At 36.3% G+C, this 26,944-nt stretch overlaps 1 protein-coding gene across 2 annotated transcripts; it reads left to right on the plus strand.

Moving 5' to 3' along the window:
* The first annotated feature begins 1,245 nt into the window (after positions 1–1,245).
* On the plus strand, positions 1,246–26,527 carry LOC113051039 (inositol-trisphosphate 3-kinase B-like). 2 transcript variants are annotated; one of them, XM_026214650.1, is made up of 8 exons: positions 1,246–1,498; positions 3,563–4,799; positions 18,486–18,585; positions 18,794–19,007; positions 20,319–20,523; positions 23,839–23,940; positions 25,254–25,325; positions 25,911–26,527. In XM_026214650.1, exons 2-8 carry the CDS (start codon positions 3,750–3,752, stop codon positions 26,127–26,129), a joined length of 1,962 nt encoding a protein of 653 aa, XP_026070435.1. In that variant the 5' UTR covers positions 1,246–1,498; positions 3,563–3,749; the 3' UTR covers positions 26,130–26,527. The 2 variants fall into 2 exon arrangements, with proteins under 2 accessions (XP_026070435.1, XP_026070436.1); XM_026214651.1 differs by lacking the exon at positions 1,246–1,498 and adding an exon at positions 2,372–2,509.
* The last annotated feature ends 417 nt before the right edge of the window (positions 26,528–26,944 follow it).

The following is a 26,944-nucleotide window of genomic DNA, read 5'->3' on the forward strand; positions in this document are numbered from 1 at the left end:
TTTTCATACCACCTATCTGCAAGCCTGTCTCATTCAAATCAGAGTGGCCACCGAAGCATTATATTTTCCATCCACTTTACTCATGCATATGACACACTTTCCTTTGTTCGATGGGGCTGGTCATCAGTGCATCACAGAGAAAGAGAGAAAATCAGAGCGATGTTATCATACTGTACGTTGGGAGCAGTAATAAGAATTTTTGTGGTTGACGAACTATATATCAGAAGGTCAGTTAAAGAACTTGCTTCATTTCTACCTTTCTGACCTTTGACATAGTCTAGGCCTGTTTTTATGGTTCTCATGACATTTTTCATACATCAGAGAAGACATTCCCACTGAGCTACTGACCTTAGTTGGTGAGTCATTCAAACTACAAATACAGGTTGTTTAAAGATTTTTTGGGTAATGGTTAGTTAATAACAACTTTCATTAATAATATCAGCACATATAACCACAATATACAAAGCTTAACAGTGAGGATGCAATTATATTCTGGATTGAGAACGACTATACACATCATATTAAGATTCAAATTTTGAAAATGTAAGTAGAGAGAGCGCAATATAGATCTTTTGGTTGTATATTTTGTTAAAACCTGCTAATCATATATTATTATATGATTAATTTATTTTTATATTAATATTAAATATTGAAAGTGGGAATGTAAGTTCATATAACCACTTTTAAATATTTTATATTAACATAAAAATATATACACATGTATTTCTATAAATGTAAATACATAAATAAAGAAAACATAAAAGTACATTCATATAATTATAATAAAATAATCATGTAAAACATTATTTTGAATTATTTTCACATGAATATATATATATATATATATATATATATATATATATATATATATATATATATATATGTGTGTGTGTGTGTGTGTGTGTGTGTGTGTGTGTGTGTGTATATATGTGTGTGTGTATATATATATATATATATATATATATATATATATGTGTGTGTGTGTGTGTGTGTGTATATATATATATATATATATATATATATATATATATATATGTATATTAATAAAATATAAAAATACATACATAAAAATACATTAGTGTAATAATAATACTACAATAACCAAATATTAATTACATTTATATTTGCATTAGCCTATATATGTTCCTTGAATATATATATATACGAAGTTTTAGACATCAAGCCTCGTTCTTCCCCTTGTGCTCAATGCGCGAAAGAGCTCAGGGAGGCTCTGCCTGTTCCGTTGATTTCAGACTCACTGTCATTTTAACTTCCTTCCTGCCTTTTGTACATTAAACAAACATACGGCTCTGACGCGGGGTGTCGAACAGCTCGTGATACACAGAAACACAGTTACATTGCTTTAAATCGGCGAAAGAACTCTTGGAATGTAACAGCAGCGGAGCAGCTCAAGTTATTCTGCTCCGGGTCTCTCCTTCACGAATCCGCGCCTCAGAGACAATTTAAACAACAGCGTCTGCAACAAGGAGACTTGTTGGTAAGCATCCGACTTCAGTGACTTCAGTGTGCATGCTGTAAAAGTTCACTTTTTAGAAACATCTGCATGAAGACAGTCAGACTCAATTATTTGACTTAACGAAGTGTATTGAAAGTGTATTAGAGATCTGTTTAGTGTATGGCACTGTAATAATGCAAGCGTTTTCTATTCGGGGTTTATTTTTAAGGGGTTGTTGAGACATCTTAAGTAGTGATGACAATAGAAAGTGTATGTTTTATGTACCGCTGTTCTAAAAACTGATTAAAATACTATGAAAATATAGAAAAACTGCATAATATTCACTAAGTTTTAGGTGTGATTTTATACGAATGTGTTCTGCCTCTGCAAGAACTGTGATTAAGATTGAGTGTATCCCTGAAAAAAAAATTTCAGCACTATCTATTTGTGTTTTTATTATTTATGTGTTTCTTATACATAATAATCCCAATTGAATATAATTATTCTTGGAATGAGAATGTGGAAAATGCCTTTACTGAGTTCACAAGAGAGTCAGCACGTGTTTTTCAGCTCATTCAAATTCAGTGAATGCCAAAGAGTGGGCAGCTTGGTGAAGGGCTTTTATTGAGATGCTTTAAAGCCTCTTGAGAGTCATTTATTTGCATCATATTAGTTCATATTAGCCCTCTGTTGCTTTATGATCCTCTGTGATGATGAACGGCTTTTAGACATCACACATGTTGTGAAACACAAACAGTGTGGCACACCAGTGACGTGGGATGCCTGAAGATGCATTTGAATTGTCAGTGCAATAATGGACCGTTAAAATCACTTAAAAGGGTGGTGGTTGGGTTAAGAGAGAGGAGGTGCTTTCCAACTTTGACCTCCCCTCTTCAAGTTAAAATGCAGGGCACAGTGTGTTCGTCCCACCTGACTTCTTAGTCAAAGCATGTGATGTTTATCTTGGCTCTACGAAAGGCATCGCTATTTCATCGAACAACCAAATTCATCTTGAAGAGGTGGATGTTTTAATTCGCATGTGGTTGCTGGAAGGTGAGCATCTTGACAGAGTGTTTAGGAAAATTATATATTTGCAACTAAACAGTTTCTATACAGATATATTTTGCTGCTTTCTTTGGGTGTGTTGATCCGCGGATCATTTGCCTCAACTGCAAAAAATAATTAGTACCACTTGGAAAACTTGCAGGAAATTGTTCTGGTTCATTATGAAATCATTTGCCTCAGTCTTTGAGTTAATCAAATTTCAATGCACCAGTTAAACTAAACTTTTTCCCATGTCGTAGCTTTTGCTATAAATAAGGCAGCTAACAGATACCTCACTGACCGATTTTCCTTAACATCAGCAGGGTTGAGGTCTCAAAAAACATCGCTGTTAGTAAAAAGACACAGGCACTTTTTTTGGTATGTGAGAATTAATGTACATCGTAACCTTTTAGTGTACAGACTTGCTAGACAAATTAAATGTGATATAAGCGTTATGGTTTGGAATTTATTATTTATTTAATTTGTATGAAGTTGTATTGTTCTATTACACCTTCAGTCATTCTCTTTTCCAGGTGAAGATATAAAAGTTTATATTACTGTATGTATGTTGAAAAGTTATCTCTGATCAGCTCTGTGCATGTTTCTGCAAAATGGAAAAAGGTATTTTGTCTGACACACTTCAAACTGTGGGTTCATAATATGTAGACTCCCCTAACTGTGTGATTTAGTAAAGATTATTCAGAAAAACAAATGAGTAAGTATTAGTCAGAAGGACAAGCAAAACTTGCAGTGTCTCACTAAAGAAACCAACGGAAATATCTTGATAGCAATCAAAACCAACACAATTATAAAAATCTTTGCTGATCAGCATAAGGGATTTACATGAGACAAATTTATTGTTTGTAATTCAGTAGAAGTGGTTAATGCAAATGAATATAATTACAGTGACCACAATAAGGCACTTTTGCCTTCTGAAATGCCCTCACGTTTACTGAATTTATTCAGGCAGTCTTGTTATCATAGCCATCAACATTCAGTGTTTTGCACAACCATTACAACTTGATATTCTCTTTTTACACCATCTCTTGTGCTTTGTTTCAGCACTCTGCTAAAGTATAAACCAGTAGTGGATATAATTTGTGAATGAGGAAAGGAGTCTGGGATTGTAGTTTATTCTACGTGTCAGCTTTCCTTGGTTACTATTAACAATGGTTGGCTCAAAAGGCCAATGGACTTTGGATGAGTAGACCTAAATGGGAGCAAAAACGGACAGAGTCAGTCTGCCACTATGGCAGCTTGTGCTCTGAACAGCCTGATAATGATGAACCCCAACAACCTGACCAATAAGGGCAGCCCTCGGACAGCAAGGCCTGTGCTCCCAGTGCCCAGTCATTCTACATTTAGCCCGGTGCTGGGGGGCAATGGAGGTCCCTTTAGCCCTGGCAACCTGAGCCCTGGGTCAACAGGAAAATGCTTTGGTTTCCCAACAGGTAGCGGTTCCAGTTGCCAAAGGACACATTCACCATGTCGACGGCCAGAATTGCTGGGCGTGCATGTGGGAAGTCGTGTACGAAGACTGAGTGGGTCCGGCCTGGAGGACGAGCAGGAGAATGAAGAACGGCGTGCCGCTCATCAACTTGAGCGTCACATAGAACTGCAGGACGTGGAGGTGAACAAGAAGGTGGACCTGTTTGAGGCCCAAATATCGGCTCATAGAAGCCCACAGATTTCTAGGAAAACTCCCCTGAATTCTGTCCCTGTCCAACGTGCCAATCTCTCCTTAAACCCAGAGGAAACACTTGTGACGCAGTACAAGGATCACTCAACAGGGATCCCCAAAGAAGTGCAAAATGGAAAGCGCTTCTCCGGCATGGAGGAGGGGCTGCAGGTCAGCGGTGAAGAGAAGGACAGGGCTGACCCAAATACAGAAGAGGGTGGCTCACTTGAGAGCACATCAGCAGGAACTAAGAGCATAGCTGACAGACCTACTTCCAATCACTCAAGGACTTCATCAGAGGCCAATAAGTGCTCAGCATTTTGGACTGAGACATGTTTGACAAAGGTGGTAGTTGAGCCAAAAGAAACCCAGGCAGAGCCTGACAGGGTCAGTCCTGAGGTGGGCTGCATCCCTGCTGTCATTATTACGGACCACGGCATGGAGGTCAGCGGGGAGGGCAAGGAGCCCCAGGTTAGTCCTCAACCTTACAGAGCCTTGAGGAAGCTCTCCTCTTCTTCAGCCTCGTCAACGGGATTCTCCTCTTCCTGGGAGGAATCAGAGGATGACATTTCCAGCGACACAGAGCGGTCCCCAGCCTTCCTGCAGACACAACAGAAAGCGGTAAGACCACCTGTTACACTCTGTTCTCTTTTATACGTAATATGTTGGCTTTTGTAGACAGGACAGTGGATAATTGACAGGAAAATACAGTGTCAGAAAATAAATGTGCAAATATTGCACCTTTATTGGCACAACAGCTTATCTTTGGGACAGTACCTTTAAGGGACAACTTTATATATTTTTTACTCCTTAATGGTGCATCTTAGTACCTTAAATTAGTAATAAGTACCCTAAAAGAGCTAATAAGCTCCTTTAAAGGAGGAAAGAAAAATAAAAGTTGTCCTTTTAAAGGGTGCTTCCCCAAGGTACAATTTTTTCTGGGAGTGTACAGGAAGCCAGACAGGATTGGGACTTGAACCAGGTTCCTCATGATCACATATATCTGTTGCAACGCCATACCTTCCATTTCCTGGGAACTGAACCGTTGACCTGGGTGTTGGTAGAGCCATGCTTCACTGTTTGAGCTACAGGAATGCTTACGAAATGTGATGTTGTTGCTATCAAACACAAATGCTTTTTAGATGTCTACAGTTTCTCTGTTTGGCCGAACTACTTTCAGGGCTGTAGGTTTTATCTTAGAAGTGTCAGTCCCACAAGTTATGTATTCTCAACTTCCTCCATTGCATTCACACTGTCCTTACGCTCTCTAGCTCAGGGCTCGTCTGTATTCACCCTGAGTAACTGTTGACATTCTCACATACAAAGGTACTTCTGTGTCCTGCTGTCAGATGGTCTTTTTTCTCTGACTTTACTTGGCCGCCTTTTAAACAAAGTACAAAAGCAGAGTGAGGAACAAACAGCAGTGTATAAAGTTAGCGACAGCAACTTTTGCATGGGCTCATACTCTAAATTTTATTCATGATTTGTCATGAAGTGGTTCCATGGAAATAAATTCTTTAGTTATAAGTTATGTGTTTTATGTGTTATGTGTTACGTGTGACGCACTTTCTAGGGGATTGCGCTTGTATCTGCGACATGTTTGCCCTGGTAAGAATGTGTGGGCCCGCCTATTTAGGCATGTCATGCTTGCAGGCGCATCAAGAGACCCTGCAGCTAGCGTGCTGTTACAGAGAAACTCATTGTTTAGACATGGATGTCACACAGTCCTCCAGCCTCACACTAAGTTGTAGAATAATGTGGCTCTGCTTGCCACACAGGCTCTACACCGCAGGTCCCTTTGTGTGACGTCTATTTCTTATAAATACAGTGGAGGATTGTATGTGTACCATCTGGAGGAATGATAGCACTCATGAAAGATTGTTTAACTATTCAAGTGATCACAAGGGCAAGATTACTTGATAGCCTTGAACTTCTGAGATGTAATCTTTGCTGTTCCCGGACATGTGCATTTACAGTGGAATGGCTTTGGTTTTGGAGGGCAGAACGTAATGTTACTATCAGAGCCACATGTTGTTGGGATTCAGGAACAGTCAATTAAAGGTTACTGGTCTGAATAATGTACTACAGTAGTTAATGACCTTTAATTAAAAAGATGCATGACAAGTATTTGTGAAAAACTTTATTTTAATTAGCTTTGCCAAAAGTGACTGGTCGATTAGCATGCCATTAATGCGGCTAAAAATAACTCTAGTTTTTAGTTTGTTGGTTGTGACATTTTAGTGGCACGGCCGCTTTAATTTGCATGGTGGGAACAAGACCAAGAAAATCCAAGACTAGCGATTTGTGTTGCCCAAGATATATGTAATAAATGTCGAAGTGTTGCCCAGAAGGTCAATTTTTCAGTTTTATGGCAGTCTGTAAAGTTAAAAATTGTTTTATTTTTTTTTTAAACACAAGTCTTGAGAACGTTACACTCTATTCTATTCTGTTTTGCTCTATGTAGCCGCTTTTGAACACAATAACACTGTATGTGAAATGTGCCTGATTGGTGACAGTTAAACTTGAAACAAAGATAATAAAGATGATAAAACAAGGGGGTTTTCTTACAAAGGATTAGTCGATTGTGCCGTGACAGAGAGACTCAGGATCAAGTCAGTCCAAGGTCATATACTAGTACTATTCTCCCTCTGTATCTCTCCTTTTACTTTCCAGTTGCTTCTAAATTGGACTGTGTAATATAAAAATAAGTAGTTCTGCAAATCTCTAGATTATGTTCACACACAAATATATTCTATTTATACATTTATATTTTTGTGCATAATATATATTCAAGAAATATAAGTGGCTGGGTTTTCTTTTCTTAATCTAGCACTGTAGGACAGCCTTTTGACTCACATTGTGTACTTACCGTCAATTCGGTTTATATTCGCTTGGTTGTTTCCAGGTTCTGACGGATCACGAGAGTATCACAAGGACACGTTTCAACTAAAAATCATTAAACAGATGCTTTCAGTGATCTAGTTTTCCCCCTCTAAAACAGGTTACTATAACATTTTGTGGTTCTGCTTAGCCTCTCACCACACACGGTAACATGGTTTGGGATGAAATTCATGAGCAGTAAACATATCTGTGTTCATTTTACTCTACAAACACTTGCAGCATGGTTTCTGTTTTGTGAGCGGCACCAGCCCTTCGGAAAATTTAATGGTGATAAAAACCACAAACTTGTTATCAGTGCTTTCGGTCGAACATGTGACCCAGAAAAGTTTCCAGTGGGCTTGCCTTTTTAGTGCTAATGGCGGTGTGTTGCGGTTTAGTACTGCTAATTACGTCCCATGTGCTCAGCAGAGGGGATCCCTCAAACACGGTTCCTTTGACAGCTGTTGCACATTTCACTTCATTGAGACTGCAAACTCATACTTTTTTGGATCTCCAAATGTTTCAGAATAGCACAGAAAGTGAAACTATACCGCGGATGAGTTTCTCAAGATTAAATTTTCCCTGCTCTACCAGTTTAAAGGTGTGTCGCCAGGATGTGTTTAGGGAATGCACCTGGACTGGTTAAGTGTGTAAAATGCACCAGTTGTTCTGCTTTGCTCTACTATTAAGAATAATTATCGTTGTGTATCTGTAAAAATGTTCTTCCTGCTGCTTTGACACGCTTGCAATACACTGTTGTTGTTAATGTGACAAGTTTTTATTTTTATAAAGATAATCATATATGCAGGATAACACTGTCCCAGTCTAAGTCAGAGGTGTAGTTCAATTTTCTGCATGCTCAGTAACTCCCCTGATCTGGTGTCTCCTTTTCCTGTGTCAATCAGATGAGGGAAGAACCCTTTTCTCTGTGTTTATCTGTCTCTGCACAGAGGCTTGTGGTTACTTGCTTTAGCAAACCCAACAGCAAGTGTAGCCTAACCAAGCCTGCTGTGAGCAAAGCAGTGAGCATTTATATTACAAGTCTTTGTCACATGCATTTTATTGCATGATTCATACAAGCTGTGTTACAATCAGTGGTTCAAATCTGGTATGTTGCGGGTCTGTTCTAATGGAAACAGAAGATAAAAAAACAATGTTAAATGCAAATAACTAACCAAATAAGAATGTATAGCAAAATAAATAGGAATAATGAACTTCTATTAACATTATTTCACTCCACACAATATAATACAAAAACCTAATTCCCCATATAATAACAATAAAATAATGTAAATATAATATGCAAACAATTATATAATCATATGATTGAGTAGCAAAATAAATTTGATTAATTAATTCTTAGAGGAAAAAGAATTCCCCCTACACAATATAATATAAAAATAGAAATAAAACAAACATGATGTTGACTGTATTAGGTCAATATTGAAATTATTTGTGCATTACATGTGCATTATTACATGTATTATGCATTACATTAAAATGATTGGCAGTTTAAATGGCTCTGGTATGTTGATGATTTGTGAATGTTTTAACTCTAATATAATCCCAGCAGGTTTTAAAGTTTATGAGATAATTTGAATAAGGTACGATGAAACACGTTTAGGCCTGTAGGCTGCAGGCTACAGCAAGTGGGCGGACAGCTTTCTAGAGATAGTGTGTGTGGCACACATGTTCATGTAGAAAAAAAAAAAAGATTTTTTGCGAACTTAAACAGACTCATATGCTGTATATAATTGGCAAATGTTGTCGTTCTTAAAGCAATATCATGAACAGCATTCAGTTATTTAATTACAGCAAATAAATCACCACTTTAGAGATCATGAATTGACTGGATAGTAAAAAGTGAGTGTTATAAACTAAAAGGGAGTGTTTGCAGTGAATGGGAGCTATCAGAATGAGAGTTCAAACAGCTTATAAGACATCAGAATAATCCAAAAGTAATCCACATGGACTTCAGTCCATTAATAAATATCTTGTGAAGTAAAAAAAAAAGCTGCATTTCTGTAAGATACAAAACCATCAACATGTTTTAAATTCAAAATATTGCTTCCAGATAAAATACTGTCCTCCATCCATAACATGGCTTTCTCCAGTGAAAAAGTCATCTAAATCAGGAGAGAAATATACACAGATCAAAAACAATTTACGTGTGAAAACAATCCAAAACATTTATAAACAATACTTTACATTGGTGGACTTTGATGTGAGAGGAAAACAATCAGCTGTTTGAAATCTCATTCTGATGGCACCCATTCATTACAGAGGATCCATTGGTGAGCAAGTGAAGTAATGCTAAATTTCTCCAAAATAAACAACCTAAATAAATAAACCTAAACAAACTACAGGAGTGGGTATGTGCACTAAAAAATAAACAGGTCGGCTTCATATTATAGATGTAATTTACATATAACTACCTGTAATTTATTTTTAAATCTACTAGTGGCACCAAACGGAACTGCAAAATAGTCATAGTTTAAAATATGTTTAGCAAATACTGTACTTTCATCCCGCTCCCCATCATCCGTTAGTCTAACAGTCCTGCCCCAAACACCAATGGTTGAACCAGAAAGTCCAAAAAGTATTTTTAAGCCAAAAACGAAATGTACTAAAAGTGTGCATTGTTCAAATAAAGTATAAATGTTCAGCAACCAGATAAAGACTTACAAAACAAGCCCTGTGTATTTGTTCAATCTTAGCATAGCTTACACTCCTGCAGCGGCGTGCGAGCCAACCCAGCACAAACAGTTTTTGTGTGAGGTTGATTCTATCACCCCAACTGTGAGCATACAAGTGCTGTAGCATGATACACTGGAGGATCTGAAGGCTACGAGCAGTGGAAAATGTAACACCCCTGTGGTTGACGGTTGCCTGGAGACCAGCTGACGTCAAGACATGCCTGGTTCAAACAGCTGGGGTTCTTTGCTGCAGCAGTGCTGCTGGAGGGAGCCGTTTCATATGCAACAGACAGGAAGTGCACCGGCCCCTTTTCTTGTTGTGCCGGCCACTTTTTTTAAAAACAGGATCCACTTGTACGCATCGTAGAACACTTCAGTGAGGGGAAACCACCCTAATACTACTTGTGTGTGGTTGTTTACACTTAAAATGGGAGGGAATAGCTCTAGCTTTTTTTTCTAGTTTTGCATGTTTTTCCATTTACCCCCTACTAATTCTGCAAAAAGAAGAAGAAGAGCCACAGAATGACACGAGCCATTCTTAGCTGGCTGCGATAAGGAATGTTATTGTGATGGTCTTTCTGAGAAACAGATGAGTGTAATGGTTTACTTCTGGAAATGAGCAGTGAGCTACTTCTTTGATGCGCCCTGCACTTCGCTACACTTTCTTGTAGTGGTGACTTTGATGTACAGGCGTAACCCACGGCTTGCATGCCTATCCTTATAACATAGCTTGCTGCTGGAATACATGATTCCGATTGGTCAGTTGTGGCATTTTGCACCACTAAACTTTTTAACTGACCACTGATTCATCGAACTGATTTGATGTTCTTTTTCTTCTCTATAAAATAACCTTGAATCAAGTCAATATTTCATGCAGTTGTATAATTCATAAAATAATGTATAGTCAGTAGGCATTTGCTCTGATTCAAAACCATGTGAGCTGCCTAAAACAACTTAAAATAAAACCCATATCAGGGGTTTATTAGTACTTATAAAACACATATATTGCATGACCATTTTCTACATACTTAATCCTACCCAATACCTAAACTTAACAAAATGTTCTGTGAACCTAATCAATTTGAGAAATAAACAAAATGAATATATAAGAATGCATGCATTAGGGAAGGCAACAAACGTCCTGAAAAATGAATTCGAGTTGAGAGATTTGTTTTTATTATACTGTACTCAAAAATATTTAATTTAATAAAAAGTATAAAAACATTAATGTATTATGTAAAAAATATAACACTGTATAATAAAATATAGATTGTATATTATGTTAAAACAGCAGAATTGAATTTAGTTTTCATTATTGAAAAACTATTTTCCTGTTTAACACTGTACAGTTTCTTTGACAAGCTGTATTGTATGAAGCTCTGTATAAGTAAAGGTAAAAAAACATTAATGGTTTTAATCAAAATATGTTTGCTTTTATGCTTATTGGAGAATCATAGCATTAGCTTAGCAACCTTCTAATGTGTTGATTCTCTTGTATTGCTATTTGAGTAGTTGCTGCATTTGTAGTGTTTCAAATCATTCACGTGAGGTTTGGATGACAGTTAGAACTCTGTCTATGTAAACAGCTCCCTATGTAGGCAGTAGACAGCTCACTATGTTTTGAAGCAGAGCTATTATGTTGAGCACATTATCCCTTACACAGATCAAACCCACCCCTTCACAACTCCATCATACAGTACGTCATCTTCAAACTAGGAACTATAGAACTATATATTTGTATACCTACAAATCCCATAAGGAGTATGAGATACAGCTTTCTGCTTAGCGTCTTATAGCAGCTTTACTCCTTTGTGTACATTTAGGTGCAGTAAAGCAGCAGTTTAATGGGAGGTCTTGCTTCTGGGAAAGAGCTTTCCTGTCACCGATGGGAATAGACCAGTTTCAGGACAAGCAGGAACAGCTATGACATGCTTTAAAAGGGCAGGAGTGTCAAGAAATGTGACAATTTAGTTCTCAACTGTCAAAGGGGAATTCATGCTAAATAATACTGTTCTGATTTCTGACATGTGTTGAGTTGTATATCCTCCTACTGTGAATACTCTAGCTGAACCTGATTTCACCTTTTTGCATACAATTTTTTTTCTCTTTTCTAAACAGACATGGTCTGATGCGATTTAGACATGTACCTGCCTTGCTGATGCATTGAAACTTGTACCTCAGGATTTTCAAGAGACAGATTCTGATCTGAAATGCCTTACCTTTTCCTGTGAAAATGCCCGAGCATATCACATCATGTAAAGTGTCATTTAGTCAAAAAGAATGAACAGTATGTACAAATACACACCTGAAGATCATCTTTGTAACCTAAAGCAAAACAACAAACCCCGACCTCATGCCTTCGACAGGCTCAGGCCACAATGCTATTTGTTTCCTGATAAAATCTCTCTGATATATATTTTTTTAAATTGAGTAATTAAAATAAAAAAATGGAATAATACAATTTGCAATGTAACTGTACTTAATTTGCATTGTATAAAGATTTGCATCTTTATATTCAGACTTAAAACTATATATTCTGATTTACATTTATATATTCAGACCTATAAATATATATTCAGAGTTATTAATATTCACAATTTATATTTATATATTCCAATTTTATATAATTACTACCTCTTTGGCGCTTCATAATATATATATATATATATATATATATATATATATATATATATATATATATATATATATATATATATATATATATATATATATATATATATATATATATATATATATATATATATATATATTATTGCCTAATTAAATGACAATTTTTCATTTATGCCTCATTATTATCTAACTGAAATGAAACTGTTTTTTATTCTTGATCCATTTTACCAAACAGAGCAAAGGTCACAGCTTTGGGTCTTTGATAACTCATTGATAATTTGCTATGTTTTGGTCTTTTCTAGTGAAAACATGTCCGTGTTGTTGGTAAGAACGGCTGCACTGACTGCGGGTGCGTTTTGGTTCTTGAGGGGCTTATGGTGGCTGTCTAGCCTCCAGAAAATAACACCCAGTCTTTGGCCATGTTGCTGAGTAGTGCTTGCAGATGTGGAAAATACTGTCTCAGAGCCCTCTGTGCTTTCCTGTCTCACGGAGTGGTTCCTCTCGAGGGGTTAAAAGCCACTTCCTCCCTCAGTGCTCAGTGGAAACTTTAACAACACCCGTGAGGTCAAGGAGATGCTGTAAAGAGCGGCATCCCTTTCCTTGTGCTGCATATATCTCACACTGCCCTTATCAGAACAATGGCACGACCCAGCGACACGGAGTGCTCCCCTTGTGATAAAGCACTGCCTCTTCCGCTCCCCAATTTAACAAAACCCTGAGCTATTGATAGCTGCTTTATACAATAGCAAAGAGAGAGGAGTTTAAGAAGGGAAGGTGGCCTAAATGAGTAATGGAGAGATCTGGTTGCTTTTACGTCCTTTACGGGACAGTTTATTTTTCTGGCATTCCAAAGGGATGGCAGCTCAAATCCAAGACTGCCAGTGTCTCGTTATTAGACTCTTTTGTGTGACTCAGGCAGGATTACATCTTCTTTGAACCGAGGCTTTGCTTTGATTGTTATTGCGGGCTGATGCTTACAGAGGTACACTCTGTGGTCTTCAGCAAAATAAGCACCACTTGATAGTCTTAGTCTTCGGGCCTTGCTGCAAACATCAACTCGAACTCATAGGTGCCTGGTGTTTGCCAGGGTGCACTGCCGTCGGAAACTTTTGTGGTTTTGATATGATGTTGCACTTATCATAAGAGGGGAGGTCGCTCACCTTTAGTTCTCCTTTTGACCCTGTTGGGTGTGCCATCAAAAACTATGAAAGATGTCAGTTCTAACCATACAAACTTAAAATAGTTTTTTGTTCATTTTATGTTTTAAATATCTAGGGTTTGCACGCTTATGATTAAATCAGCAAAGCCAATCCAGGAAATGATCAGCAGTACATTCAGAATGCAATATAAAATAGAGTTGCATTTGCAAAAGAGTTGCAATTTACTTGTGCAACTGGGAAAATTGATATAGATTGCAAACACAGTACTGTGCAAAAGCAGTTTGTATACTAAAATACTTTCCATTTGAAAAACATAAGCTCCAAAAAAAAAAAGTAATTTTTAACCTCTCTCCTCGTGTCATTAATTTCCCATCTGTTTCACAAACTGGATTGGATTTTAATGTTCTTATTGGAACAACAACAGAACAGTTGACCCAGAAAATTGTAGGCCTAATTTATGTCATCATTTACTCACTCTCATGTCATCCCCGAATTGTATGGCTTTCTTTCTTCTGTGGAATAGAAAAGGAAATCTGTATGTAGTAAGTTGCACTTACATGTACAGTAAATGTAAATGTTTTTATGCAAATACAAAAAAGGAGGAGATATTATTCTTCAAAACACTGCAAAAGCAGCATAAATGTATCATAAAAATAATCTTTTAAACTATATGATAGCGTTGTACGACAGCTTTGTGTGAAATTTAAATAAATATTCACAGAAAATCACAGTGCATCTCATTCTCTGCACTCATAAAAATGTATGTGATGTAGTAGTAATGTCAAATTTATGAATGATTCGTTCTTTTAAATTGGATCATTTCAATAAATCAGTTCATATGGTTAAAAAAAACTAGTCTGAAAATTTCATTCAGGAATCAGACTGATCCAGTTCTGATGATTCAGAGATTAAAAGGAACTGCTATCATGTCTCAAAAAAGAATAGAATGTATGTAACACATACGTCAATGTGCTTCCTGTGCTTCTGCATTCTTTCCATGCTTGAAAGTTCTGGTCTTCATTTATTGTTATTGCACAGAAAAAGGTGACCAAAGAGGAACCAAAAATGACAGATTGTAATTTTTGGGGTGAACTAACCTTTTAAGTATTGGTCCAACCACAAACCAAGTCATGCAAATGTGTTTCTACATGTAAATATGGTCCCCTGAGTAATCTGAATGCAAGCTACCCTGGTAGAGAGGCTTGTTTAATGTCAGTGTTTTTATAATTTGCATGGAACTTTAGCATAATTAATAAAACCACTTAGCAGTAAAATGATACATAATGATTGATGAAATTCTGAAGTTATGAAATAAGTTATACATTTTTACACTTAAACTTATGTCTTAGGAACACTCAAAAAAAAAAAAAAAAAGTCTGTCATAATTTTCATTGTTCCAAACCTGAAGAATGTTATTTGTTCTGTGGAAAATGAAAATATATTTTTTTCAATTATTATTATTATCATAATTTTAATTATTTTTAAATGATGACAGAATGCTTATTCACATGTTTTATTAATATTTTGAACTAGTTTTTTATTTTTATTTACTTGTTTTCATTTTAGTTTAAGTAATTTTGTTGTTTGTGTTCTTAGTCATTTTATTATTAGAAAAAAAAATTGTCTATATAATTTTATGGTTTTAGTCTAAATTACTAATCCCGGTTTGGCTAACTATTCCTTTAAAATTATGAATAGATTTCTGTTGTTTCCAGCAAAAACTCAAATACAATGAAAGACGAACTTTGAAAATCTTTCTCATCTTCGGTCTGCAACAGTCATAGAAATATTCCATTCATCATCACGTTTCGGGAAAGGAAGTCAGTTTCTTACAAATCATCTCGGTGATGTCAAAAAAAAGGTGCTGACCTCATCTTAGTCTGAAAACCATGGTGAGACTGCCCTTTAGTTATTTAAACATTCAGATGGCTGATCCTCTTGACTAACAGACTGCAGACACCTACGCACGAAACACATTTAGTCACACAGACAAAGAGAAGAGCAGTTACTGCATCAAGAATGAATTTTACTCAAAACATTTATTTAAAAATAAAGGCGGCAACTTTATTATATTAAGTGCTATTTTTTTTACAATGCAGATGTGACTTTGAGGTTTTCAGATATAATCTTTAGACCAAAATCATGAGCAGGTGTTATATAAGCTGTTCGTTTTGCTATTTCAAACTCTCAGAATTACAGGTGAGTTTGAAGAACACTGAACATTTGCATTGCTCGTGGCCCTCGCAGGCATGCAATAGAGTTTCACTGTGGTGTCTGCACATTGAGCTTGGCCTACCAGCATATTTGCATTGGCCAATTGTGCTTTTGAATGCTTTGTATGGAAACAAATGAGAAATTCACATTGCCCTGCACTCTCCTTCACTCAAATCCCTGCTTACGATGTGATTGCACGCAGCACACTAGAGCACGATCTTACAGATTTTTACCATGTCATTTTTCATCACGCACATGTGGAATTTCATCGCCCCCGTGTTGGGTTTTTTCGCCAAGTCAATCATCCTGATGGTCAAAGATTTACAGGTAACAGATTTTGGTTTGCTTCAATTTCTCCATAGTTGGGTTGTAACATTGTATCCCCACTTTTTGCGTGTTCATTTATTAAATATTTTTGCCTAATTTGATTTAGCTTCCAGGTGCAGTACACTTAGCTCAGTTTATCACCTTTTTAGCATGTTCTCTCCAAGAATCAGAGCAGAAAATTTATAAATAAATAAATAAATAAAAAAGAGCTGTTTTTTTACACAATGGGCAACAGTCATTTTGACCTGACCTTGGCTTTCTGAAAGAGTCTACAACTTCCATCTCTTCCTGCGAGTTTTCCATTCGTTTTGTTTTCCCACATCCTGAACATTTCCTGAACACTATAGAAATCTCTCTCAGATCCACTTTGTCTTTCCACTGAACTATAATATGTGAAGTCATCGGGAGGTGGGATCCTGCGGTCTTCAGATCGTAATATCCATCCTAAAGTGGCCCAAACCACAGCACACTGACAACAAACACCTGTTTCACGTCAAATGCTTGAATATTAATAATACCTCTGCGTACTGTGGGTATTTGTTTAATTTAACCAATCAGACCTTAATCTTAATCTGTAATCTTAGCTAACCTGCTGAAACAAGTGCTTTAAATAAGTTATGTAAGTGTATCACTTGTGTTATCTGTATTATTATTACTATTTTAAATGTATCTAAAATACAAAAGCAAAAAAGTAGAGGGAGGATAAGGGGACATTGAGGGGGCACGCCACTGCTCCCAGCCCCTCTTTAACTGCATCTTAAGGGGGGAGAGGAACTGTTTTCCTCCACTGGAGCAGAACAGGACAACCTTCATGTGACAGATACAACTCATGCTGCTCTCAGATGATGGTTCATACCTTTTATGGGCCTCTTTCCAGACTAAATCAGACCAAAATCAGACATTTCGGCAGAGACGTTTCTGGGAGTAATGTCCAGCTTACAGAAATAGTTCATCCAAAAATGAAAATCCTGCCATCATTTATTCACCGTCAAGTCGTCCAAAACCTGTATGGGTGTTAAAAAAGTGACATGATCATTCACCATTCATTTAGTCAAATCTTTTCAATGAATCATTTGATCGACTTCACAAAACTGGTATGAATGATTTGTTCAAAGGTTCAACTCACTGATTTAGTCTCAGCAGTTATAGGTTTACTCGAGAGATGGATTTTCAGTGAATAATGACTATTTAGACACAAAGCAATCATATGGCCTCGGATGACTTTAAATATAATGCACAAGTCATATGGACAAGTGCCATTATTGTCATTTTTGAAGCCTGTCAACAGCAGTTTTTTTCACTTTTATATGAAAAAAATGGCAAGACATTCTTCAAAAGTTCTGTTCTGTGTTCTGTGAAAGAAAAAAAAGTCAGGATTCTATTTTTGCCAATTATTCTATTAACAACAAAAAAAATGTGCCATTTAATCAAAATGCATGACAAAGCGTCTCTGACCAGAGTTTGAATGCTCTTTGTTGCTTGTGTTTGTCGGCCAGACGGGTTCTTCAGATTTGGAAAGGGGCTGATTTGTGGTCATAGTGTTGTCCGGGGATCAACTGCTTTTTCTTGGACAGCTGGCTCAAACTGTGCTGGGGGTGAAGGGGGGGGGGGGGGGGGTATTCCCATGTCACCCGAGGAAACCCCCCATCTAACACTGAGAGCAGACTAAAGATTGTTCACCATGCCAACATGGAGAGCTAAAGAGATCACACTCAAGGACATTTAGTGAAGTGGAAGAACAGCGTAATGGCTCAGTAGAGCAGCTCCTCTCAAACAGGAAAACAGCCTGTTTTCTGTATTCTGTCAGTATGTCCAAATAGAGCAAGAGGTGAAATGGTTCACCTTGGCAAGAAAACATGCTTAAACATGCCCAGATTCCCTATTCATGTGCAGGGTTTATGTGCTATAGTGAATCTTGATGTATGTTTGTAAATAAATCCTTCACATAAAGTGCTTTACTGTGCTGTCTGTGTAAACAATGATATCAGCACTGACTGCTGTAGGAGCGCCAGCAAATGTATGTAAACACATGCAAAAGACTGGCCTTTTTTTTTTGTTTTTTGTTTTTGTAGGACAATGAACCTGCCAAATCTCATTATATTAGTAATTAGTCATCCTCCACCAGGGAAGTTTTTTTTCTTTCTTTTTTTTTCAAAGTAACATGTACAAGAAGTAGAAAACTTAAGATTATTAATGATCAATTTAATGCATCCTTGCTGAATAAGTATTACTTTTCATTTATTTTTGTTTAAATATATATATATTATAAAAACTGCATGCATGATATTTTGAAACTTGAAAATGCTGAGTGCTGTTTAAAATTTACTGCTTAAAATTCACTGTTGTAGCACTTGTATTTAAATGGGGACTCATCTTGCTCACTTTTTGTCATTGAACAGCATAAATCATGGAAGAAGATCAAGAATATGGTGCATTGGTCACCATTTGTGATGTCCTTCAAGAAGAAGTACCCTTGGATCCAGCTGGCAGGCCATGCAGGTAGGCATTAAAAGGGAGGTGTAGATGCTACTTTTCATGAATCACAGACAGTTAATAAACTCATTAATCATTTGAGTATTGTGAATTTATTTGAATCCAAATGAGAAAAAAAAAACTATAGTAAGTTAGTTTATGCTAATGCTCACTATAGCACCCCTTGTGGTAATGCTGAGAATGCAATTCTGCCATTTGTCTTTGCTCTATACAGGCAATTTCAAGGCAGGGGCCAATGGTCGCATCCTGAAGAAACACTGTGAGTGTGAGCAGCAATGTCTCGATAGGCTTATGAAAGATGTGCTAAAGCCCTACGTTCCTGCTTACCACGGAGATGTAGAAAAGGATGGAGAGCGTTACAATCAGATGGAGGACTTACTGGCAGACTTTGACCTACCCTGTGTCATGGACTGCAAGATGGGCGTCAGGTCGGTTGCTGAGATTGTGAGGCTACACTGCCTCAACTGATCCTTTACTATAGAAGAATCTGAACAGTATACCACTAAGAATACCCTAGAAAGATCCAAAAAACCCTTTATACAACCCACAGCTCACATAAAACACCCTAGAAATGACACAGACCAGCCTAAAAAACAGAGCAAGACTCTACAAACCCAGATCACCACTGTAAGACCCTAGAAACCTCCCATAACACTCCAAGCACCACCCAGAATACACCTTAGTAACCACTTATTAATGCTTTAGACTGCACATTCTTGTAACTTTGGAGTTTCAACTTTAACCTCTAGCTTAGCTTTAATGTAAACCTATACAATTATAACTATACCTTTTTTCCATTAACTGAAATAGGATGACAAAAATATATATATTACATGAAAAAAACGAACCTAAATCTAACTTAAATTAAAACATGAAATACATTTAAATACTAAAATTAACACTGAAGCTTAGAATTCAATCTATTATGTTTTATAAATTTTATATCCAGTTTAAAAAGTTCAAACTGAAAACAGTTTCTTTCTCTTGTGTATAATGAAAGAAATAGAAAGAAGGGAAATTAATAAATCACTAATAAAAGAGATAGAAAATAAAAGTACCCCAGAAAGAATCCCTGCTAAGAATGTTCATCTTTTCTTATCTTACACTTATGCAACAGCCTGTCCACTGCTGAAAATCAAGTATGCTTTTTTAAAACGAATAGATCCATTTACCCATTATTTGTACAGATGTTATACATTCCAAGCACACAGAACATGTTGGAGAACATCCCTCCCCAGAGGCTCTGTGCCCTTTAATCTGCTGAAAGATAGTTGTGTTTGTGTGTGGCTGCTGCAGGGAGACCTTGCTACACATCGGCCCTCGCTCATCCCTTTTTTTCTCCTCTCTCATGGCTCTGTTATTCCTGAGACTACTCTGTTTGCTGTTGCGGACCTGACTGAATCCCAGCAGCAGCCATGGACAAATATAGAGATAACCAGATGGTCAGGATATTAACAGAACCTCTGCTGGCCTGTCCAAACAAAACAATGTGACACTTTCAAATTCACGCACATTCAGTGCACTTTTCAGTTTCTGCGGCAGCGTTTTCCTAAACAACTCAAGTTGGACAATAAAAGGATAATAAATATTTAGTTATAATGCCTTTAGCTAAAAAAAAAAAAAAACAGAATTTTATTGCGCATTTCGAATTTCAACAGAATTTGGCTGATGATGCAACACGTGCAACAAGTTAAGTGAAAGAAACTGAGCCATTGGGTCATTTTTCTCCTCTCTTGCAGGACATATTTGGAAGAAGAACTGACGAAAGCCAGGAAGAAGCCCAGCTTGAGAGCTGACATGTACCAAAAGATGATCGAGGTGGACCCCGATGCACCCACGGCACTGGAGCATGACCAGAAAGCAGTCACTAAGCCACGCTACATGCAGTGGAGGGAAACCATCAGCTCCACCGCCACGCTAGGCTTCCGGATCGAGGGCATCAAGGTGAGACGTTCAATCATAAAACTTTTTCACAATTTCTCTTGAAACCTGTGGAGACAAATGAGGTGAAATTGCAACATCCCGAATGGTGTTACTTCAAACTAATTTCTCAACTACATTGTATTTTACAACTAAAAGGTTGAAATAAAATAGTGAGATTTCCTGATGTTCAGGGTTTACATATTATTAAGTATTTGGCTTTTAAGGAATATTTTCGATTTAAAACAAGCTGAATATCGATGGCCACAAAAATTACTTTCAACCTCAATTTCCTAAAAATAAAATCTGGGGTTATAGTGAGGCAACGGCAATGGACGTGAATTGGGCCCATTTGTAAATGTTAAAATACCAACTGTTTTAAAAATCCATCCACGAGACAAAAAATATTTTAACATTACTTTGGTGATTAAAAAATGCTTACTAACCTTTTCTGTGTAACGTTATATTCAATTTTACCTAAATGCTATGACAACGAAACACCATAAACCCTAAAATAAAATGTCTGAAAATTTTTAATTAAATAATAATAATAAAAAAAGAATACCAAAGCTTCACACAATACTTAGTTTTGCTTATTAACCATTTCTCTGTATATTTTATTCAGTTTTACTTCATTGCCATGGCATCGAAACACCATAAACCCTAAAACATCTGTAAAAATGATGAAACGTATAAATTTGAATACTCTACAGGTCAAATAATAGCCAAGCCTTCAAAAAAAGAGTTCAAATGGTTTACTAAACTTTTCTGTGTAATAACTTTTCTGTCATATTCGTTTTACTTCATTGCCATGGCAATAAAATATCATAATCCCTAAAACATAAAAATGATTTACATGACGTATGATGTAGCTGAAGTTGAACACGCATGTGTCATGTTACCAGATGGTAACTCAAGGAGAATCATTTTTAAATAAAGTCATTATTTTTGTTTTTTTTGTGAACAAAAAGTATTATCATGGCTTCATAAAATCACAGTTGAAACCACTTTTGTCACGTGTTCCATTTTGTCAATGTTCTTAGTACCTTTATGTGCCTTGAACGTTGTAATTCCCTTGCTGTCTATGGAGGGTTAGAAAGCTCTCGGATTTCATCAAAAATATCTTAAATTGTGTTCCCAAGTTGAACAAAGGTCTTATAGGTTTGAAACGACATGTGGGTGAGTAATTAATGACAGAATTTTCTTTTTTGGGTGAACTATCCCTTTAAACAACTTTACAGCTCAAATAACAGACAAGCTTTTACACATGAATTAATATAAGAATTAACATAAAAAGAATACCAAAGCTTCACACAATACTTAGTTTTGCTTATTAACCATTTCTCTGTATATTTTATTCAGTTTTACTTCATTGCCATGGCATCGAAACACCATAAACCCTAAAACATCTGTAAAAATGATGAAACGTATAAATTTGAATACTCTACAGGTCAAATAATAGCCAAGCCTTCAAAAAAAGAGTTCAAATGGTTTACTAAACTTTTCTGTGTAATAACTTTTCTGTCATATTCGTTTTACTTCATTGCCATGGCAATAAAATATCATAATCCCTAAAACATAAAAATGATTTACATGACGTATGATGTAGCTGAAGTTGAACACGCATGTGTCATGTTACCAGATGGTAACTCAAGGAGAATCATTTTTAAATAAAGTCATTATTTTTGTTTTTTTTGTGAACAAAAAGTATTATCATGGCTTCATAAAATCACAGTTGAAACCACTTTTGTCACGTGTTCCATTTTGTCAATGTTCTTAGTACCTTTATGTGCCTTGAACGTTGTAATTCCCTTGCTGTCTATGGAGGGTTAGAAAGCTCTCGGATTTCATCAAAAATATCTTAAATTGTGTTCCCAAGTTGAACAAAGGTCTTATAGGTTTGAAACGACATGTGGGTGAGTAATTAATGACAGAATTTTCTTTTTTGGGTGAACTATCCCTTTAAACAACTTTACAGCTCAAATAACAGACAAGCTTTTACACATGAATTAATATAAGAATTAACATAAGTCCTTTTTTATAAAATCGCAAGCTTCACATTTCTGCTTTTAAAACTTTCAAAAATTGTCCCCATTCACCAGCATTATAAGTGCCTCAATGTAACCTTAATTTATATTTAAGGCAATATATATATTTTTTTTTCTGAGCGTAAACATTTTGGCAAAAACAAATGCTGTTCTTTGAGCCTAACTTGAATCATGAGTTGATGAAAGGGATCTTTTTTTATCTGGGGAATCAAGACATTCTTGAACCCACGTGTCTTTTAATTAGATCCCGGATTTCAGACTGAGGTGAAGGGGCAGGATTGGCCTTTTTCAAGAGGTTGATTGTGTCTGAATGTTCCTGTCATACACACGGCCTGTTTGTGGCACGTCCTTTGAGCTCAACATCAGTCAGTGACAGGCCATGGCTCTCACAACATGATTTCAGTTCTGTAATTCCGGCCTACCGCACACGGCCCTAATAACGTAAATACACCCTCATGGAAAAGGTCAAAAAGACATAAGAGAAGCTCGACAAACGTTCAGCTAATTAATTCAAACCAGGCAGCCACAATTCCATTGACATGTGGGAGAGGAGATTGGAAAGCTTATGTTTGGTCTCTGTCATGATTTTCCAAAATACATTTTGTTAACAAGAGATCTGTAGATGTCTTGCATGAATAGGGAAAGACTGGTTCCCCTTTTGCTCTTCCATTAGCACAAAGGCCAGGTTCTCCCCATCTTTCTCTTTTTTTTGCAGAAGGGGGATGCCCTGCGTGGCTCTTAATAAAGTCTTTACTGAATAATAGGCAGACTTCTGTTATGTCTGTGGCTGAGCTGCCTGTTGTTTATTATGTCTGTGTCTGTTGTGACTACTGTCTTAACTTAAAAAGTACACTTCTTTTTATTACTTATTTAGAATTGATTGTGCATTTTTTCCTATGCAAGCCCGAGTAAAGTCTGAATTGATGGATACAAACTCCCAATTGTGAGAAAAAAAAAAGAAATTGAGATAAGAACTCAAAATTGCAAGAAAAAAGTCAGAATTGCGAGCTTTTATCCCTTCTTTTCTCAAAATTGTGTGATATAATCTTGCGATTAAAAGTGGTAGAGTCCAATTCTGAGAAAGAAGACTTGCAAGAATTGCAAGTTTATATCTTGACAATTCTGAGTTTTGCAAGAGGTAAACGTGCAATTGCAAGAAAACTTTTTTATTTTTTATTCAGTGGAAGAATCAGGCATCCATATGGTTTCCATAACGTACTCATTTTTCATATGAAAACATGACTGTTTTTTGACCGGCACAATTAATTCTTCTTCCCTTTCCCTTCTACAGAATGAGGATGGAACAGTAAACAGGGACTTTAAAAAGACTAAGACCCGAGAACAAGTGACTGAGGCCTTCCAAGACTTCGTCAAAGGAAACAAAAACATTCTGGTAAGTGTGTGCTCAAGTGTTTATGTGCGTTAGGGCCTCGTGCCAATTATTAAGTCCCCCGTGGCACACTCTCATTTACCCCCCAGGGTGGTTTGTGAAACTAAGGGATTTCCTTTGTTTGGTGCAGCCCCTTCAGCTCGGCCCCTTCGAGTTGCACACAAACCTGATTATATTACAGAGAAATACACACATGCAAACACAAAGTGCTTTGCATAATGCTGTAGTTGACACATGACTGTCATGTGTATTCTTGTGACATCAAAGTACTGTTAATGTAATCTTAATTGGTTTAAATATTAAAAAGCTGTTTACACCTAGCACAAATACATTTTATTGCATGGCCGGATTCCCATGTTGTAACAGGGGTGTTTCCTTAAAGTTCAGCCTTGTAGACAAACAGTTCCAAAGAACCTGTCCTTGGCTTCTTATGGAGCATTTATTTAACCCTATGTATGTCCACAGCAGGGGCGTAAAATTAGGGGTGGACACAAGAGACATGACCCTACCAATATCCAGCGAGTGCCAAACTGTCCCTAGCAATAGTTTTGATCAAACATATATTTATATGTTTTTGTCATTTTGGACTCATCTGAAATATCATGCTATTGATATTAACTAAGAAGTTAAATTAAAGTTTTATTTAGAAAACAGTGTGCTTTCAAGGATGCACATTCAATTAATGCAGCGCTGCGATCAGAACAACTCTCAGAATTTTACCCAATTCAAGACAGAAGTCCAAAAATGTTAATATAGAAGTTCACTTCAGGAATTAACAAAGCTGCAATGAATCTATGGCTATTATAAGCTCACTATATAAATCATACAGACATAAAAAGGTAAATAAAAAGGAAATCGGTGATACACCAAAAATTGCCTTAAATATTTTTTTCATTTATTGCATATATAAACACATTTTTTTTTTGTATAATGTATAAATCTATGTTCATTTTAATGAATAAAAACTGTTCATGCTACATACTTTGAATAATGTTAGTTGAGAAATTGAAAATGTTAAAAATGTATTAGAATGTGTAGAAATTAACATTAATCAAGATAAATAAATGCTGAATGTAATATTTCATTTTAGCAATTAACTAATGTTAACATATGGAACATTACTGTAAATTGATAACGCATTTTTAAATGTATTTTAAATGGGATGTCTCCTCTTTGACCCGTTAATAGATTTAATGGGGAAAAAAAAGTATTTTTGTAATTACATACAGACAATATAATTCTGATTTAATACTTGTCACACTAATTTGTATTTTTATAGTTTTATAGTCACTTACACTTTGTCTCTTTTCCCTCAGCATTCCTATCTGAACCGACTAAAAGAGATCAGGGACACTTTGGAAATTTCACGGTTTTTCAAAACGCACGAGGTAAACGTTCACTCTTTTGTTTATCATCTTAAGACACATTAGCTACACTTACAAATGCAACCTTTTACCCACCCAAGTGATAAACCCATGTGAAAATGTAGAAAAATAATAATAGAAAACAGCATTCACAGTATGCAAAGACCAGCTCTGAAATAATTATCTGATTACACTGGATGCTGAAAGCCAGAATAGCAACTTAGTTGCATGCAAAGCATTACACAACCTCTTTTTATGAGGTTTAAAGACAAATATGTTAGATACACTAAATATATCGTCAGTGTCAGAACTTTGTTTTAAAACAAGGAGGTAGAACAGGCAATGCAAACACAGATTGTTTATTCTCATTAAGAGATAACAAAAACAAACTGAATGGGGGAAAAACTGGGAACAGTTATAGCCATTTAATAAGTGAGCGTATGTTTGCTGCACAAATATAATGGAAACATTTGTGCATATTGTGTCACGTTTCCACATGTATTTGTGATGAACCATTTAAAGTCTTGTAACGATGCGACACACAAGGAACAGACTCTGACATTTAATGCATTTCCAATACATTTAAACTTTTCCATCTCTCATGTTCAGGTGATTGGCAGTTCTCTGCTTTTCGTCCATGACCAACGGGAGCAGGCAAAAGTGTGGATGATAGACTTTGGGAAGACTACTCCATTGCCAGAGGGGGAGGAGCTGAGCCACAGTGCCACCTGGGTGGAGGGTAACAGAGAAGATGGCTACCTCTACGGCCTAGACCACCTCATAGACATTATTTCTAATATGCTAGCTCCTAAATCTCCACTAGAGTAAAAGGATTCCATCTTCTACACTACAGTTCAAGACCCAATCCTAACTGATCGCCCTGTCTCGCCAAAAAAGAAAACTGTTCAAACAAAGTTAAAACAAAAATGCCAGCCGCGATGGCCTTTAAAACGAGTGTGCACGTTTGTAAACTTGTAGATGCTGTATATATAGTGTAAATGCCAGTGTTTTAGTTCAGAACATGTGTGAATAGGATTTTTGCAGCTGGCGCTTTAACAGACATGTGAATCTTAAAGCCACACTCTCTTAACGTGCGTTCTTTTCAACATGCTAGTGTTACGGAAACTGTAACTTACAGCTATGTTTTACTCAATGTGTTTGGTTTAATATTTAGGTTTCTTTTTATTTTAGTCTACACAAATACCATTTTTATTTGAAACAAAAATTTAATTAAAAATTACAAACGTTAAAAACTATAACAATCCAATTGACCTCTAGATATTCATATTTGCAGGATTAACAATATCTGTTTTTTTTTACCCTGTTAAGATATAATGTAAGTAGTGTTCAAATACATAATTTATACTGAGTGCCTTTAGTAGAACAAATGATCCCATTTGGTGATTGGTCTTATGTTGTGCTTTATACTTACATTCTTCATTTTGACATTCCTTGAATTCAGTAGCAATTTTTTTGCCTAGGGCTGGGTATCGACACAGATTTTCCAAATAAGATTCAGATTGATTTGGGTATACATAATTTCGGTTTTATTGTCTATTCTCTCTGTTAAAGCTGTAAAACATTCAGGGGAGCATTTTAGACTAATTTAAACTAGTGACTCACCTTTTGAGCTATTAATTAAA

The sequence above is a fragment of the Carassius auratus genome, chromosome 31, assembly GCF_003368295.1.
Source record: "Carassius auratus strain Wakin chromosome 31, ASM336829v1, whole genome shotgun sequence".
NCBI lineage: Eukaryota > Metazoa > Chordata > Actinopteri > Cypriniformes > Cyprinidae > Carassius > Carassius auratus.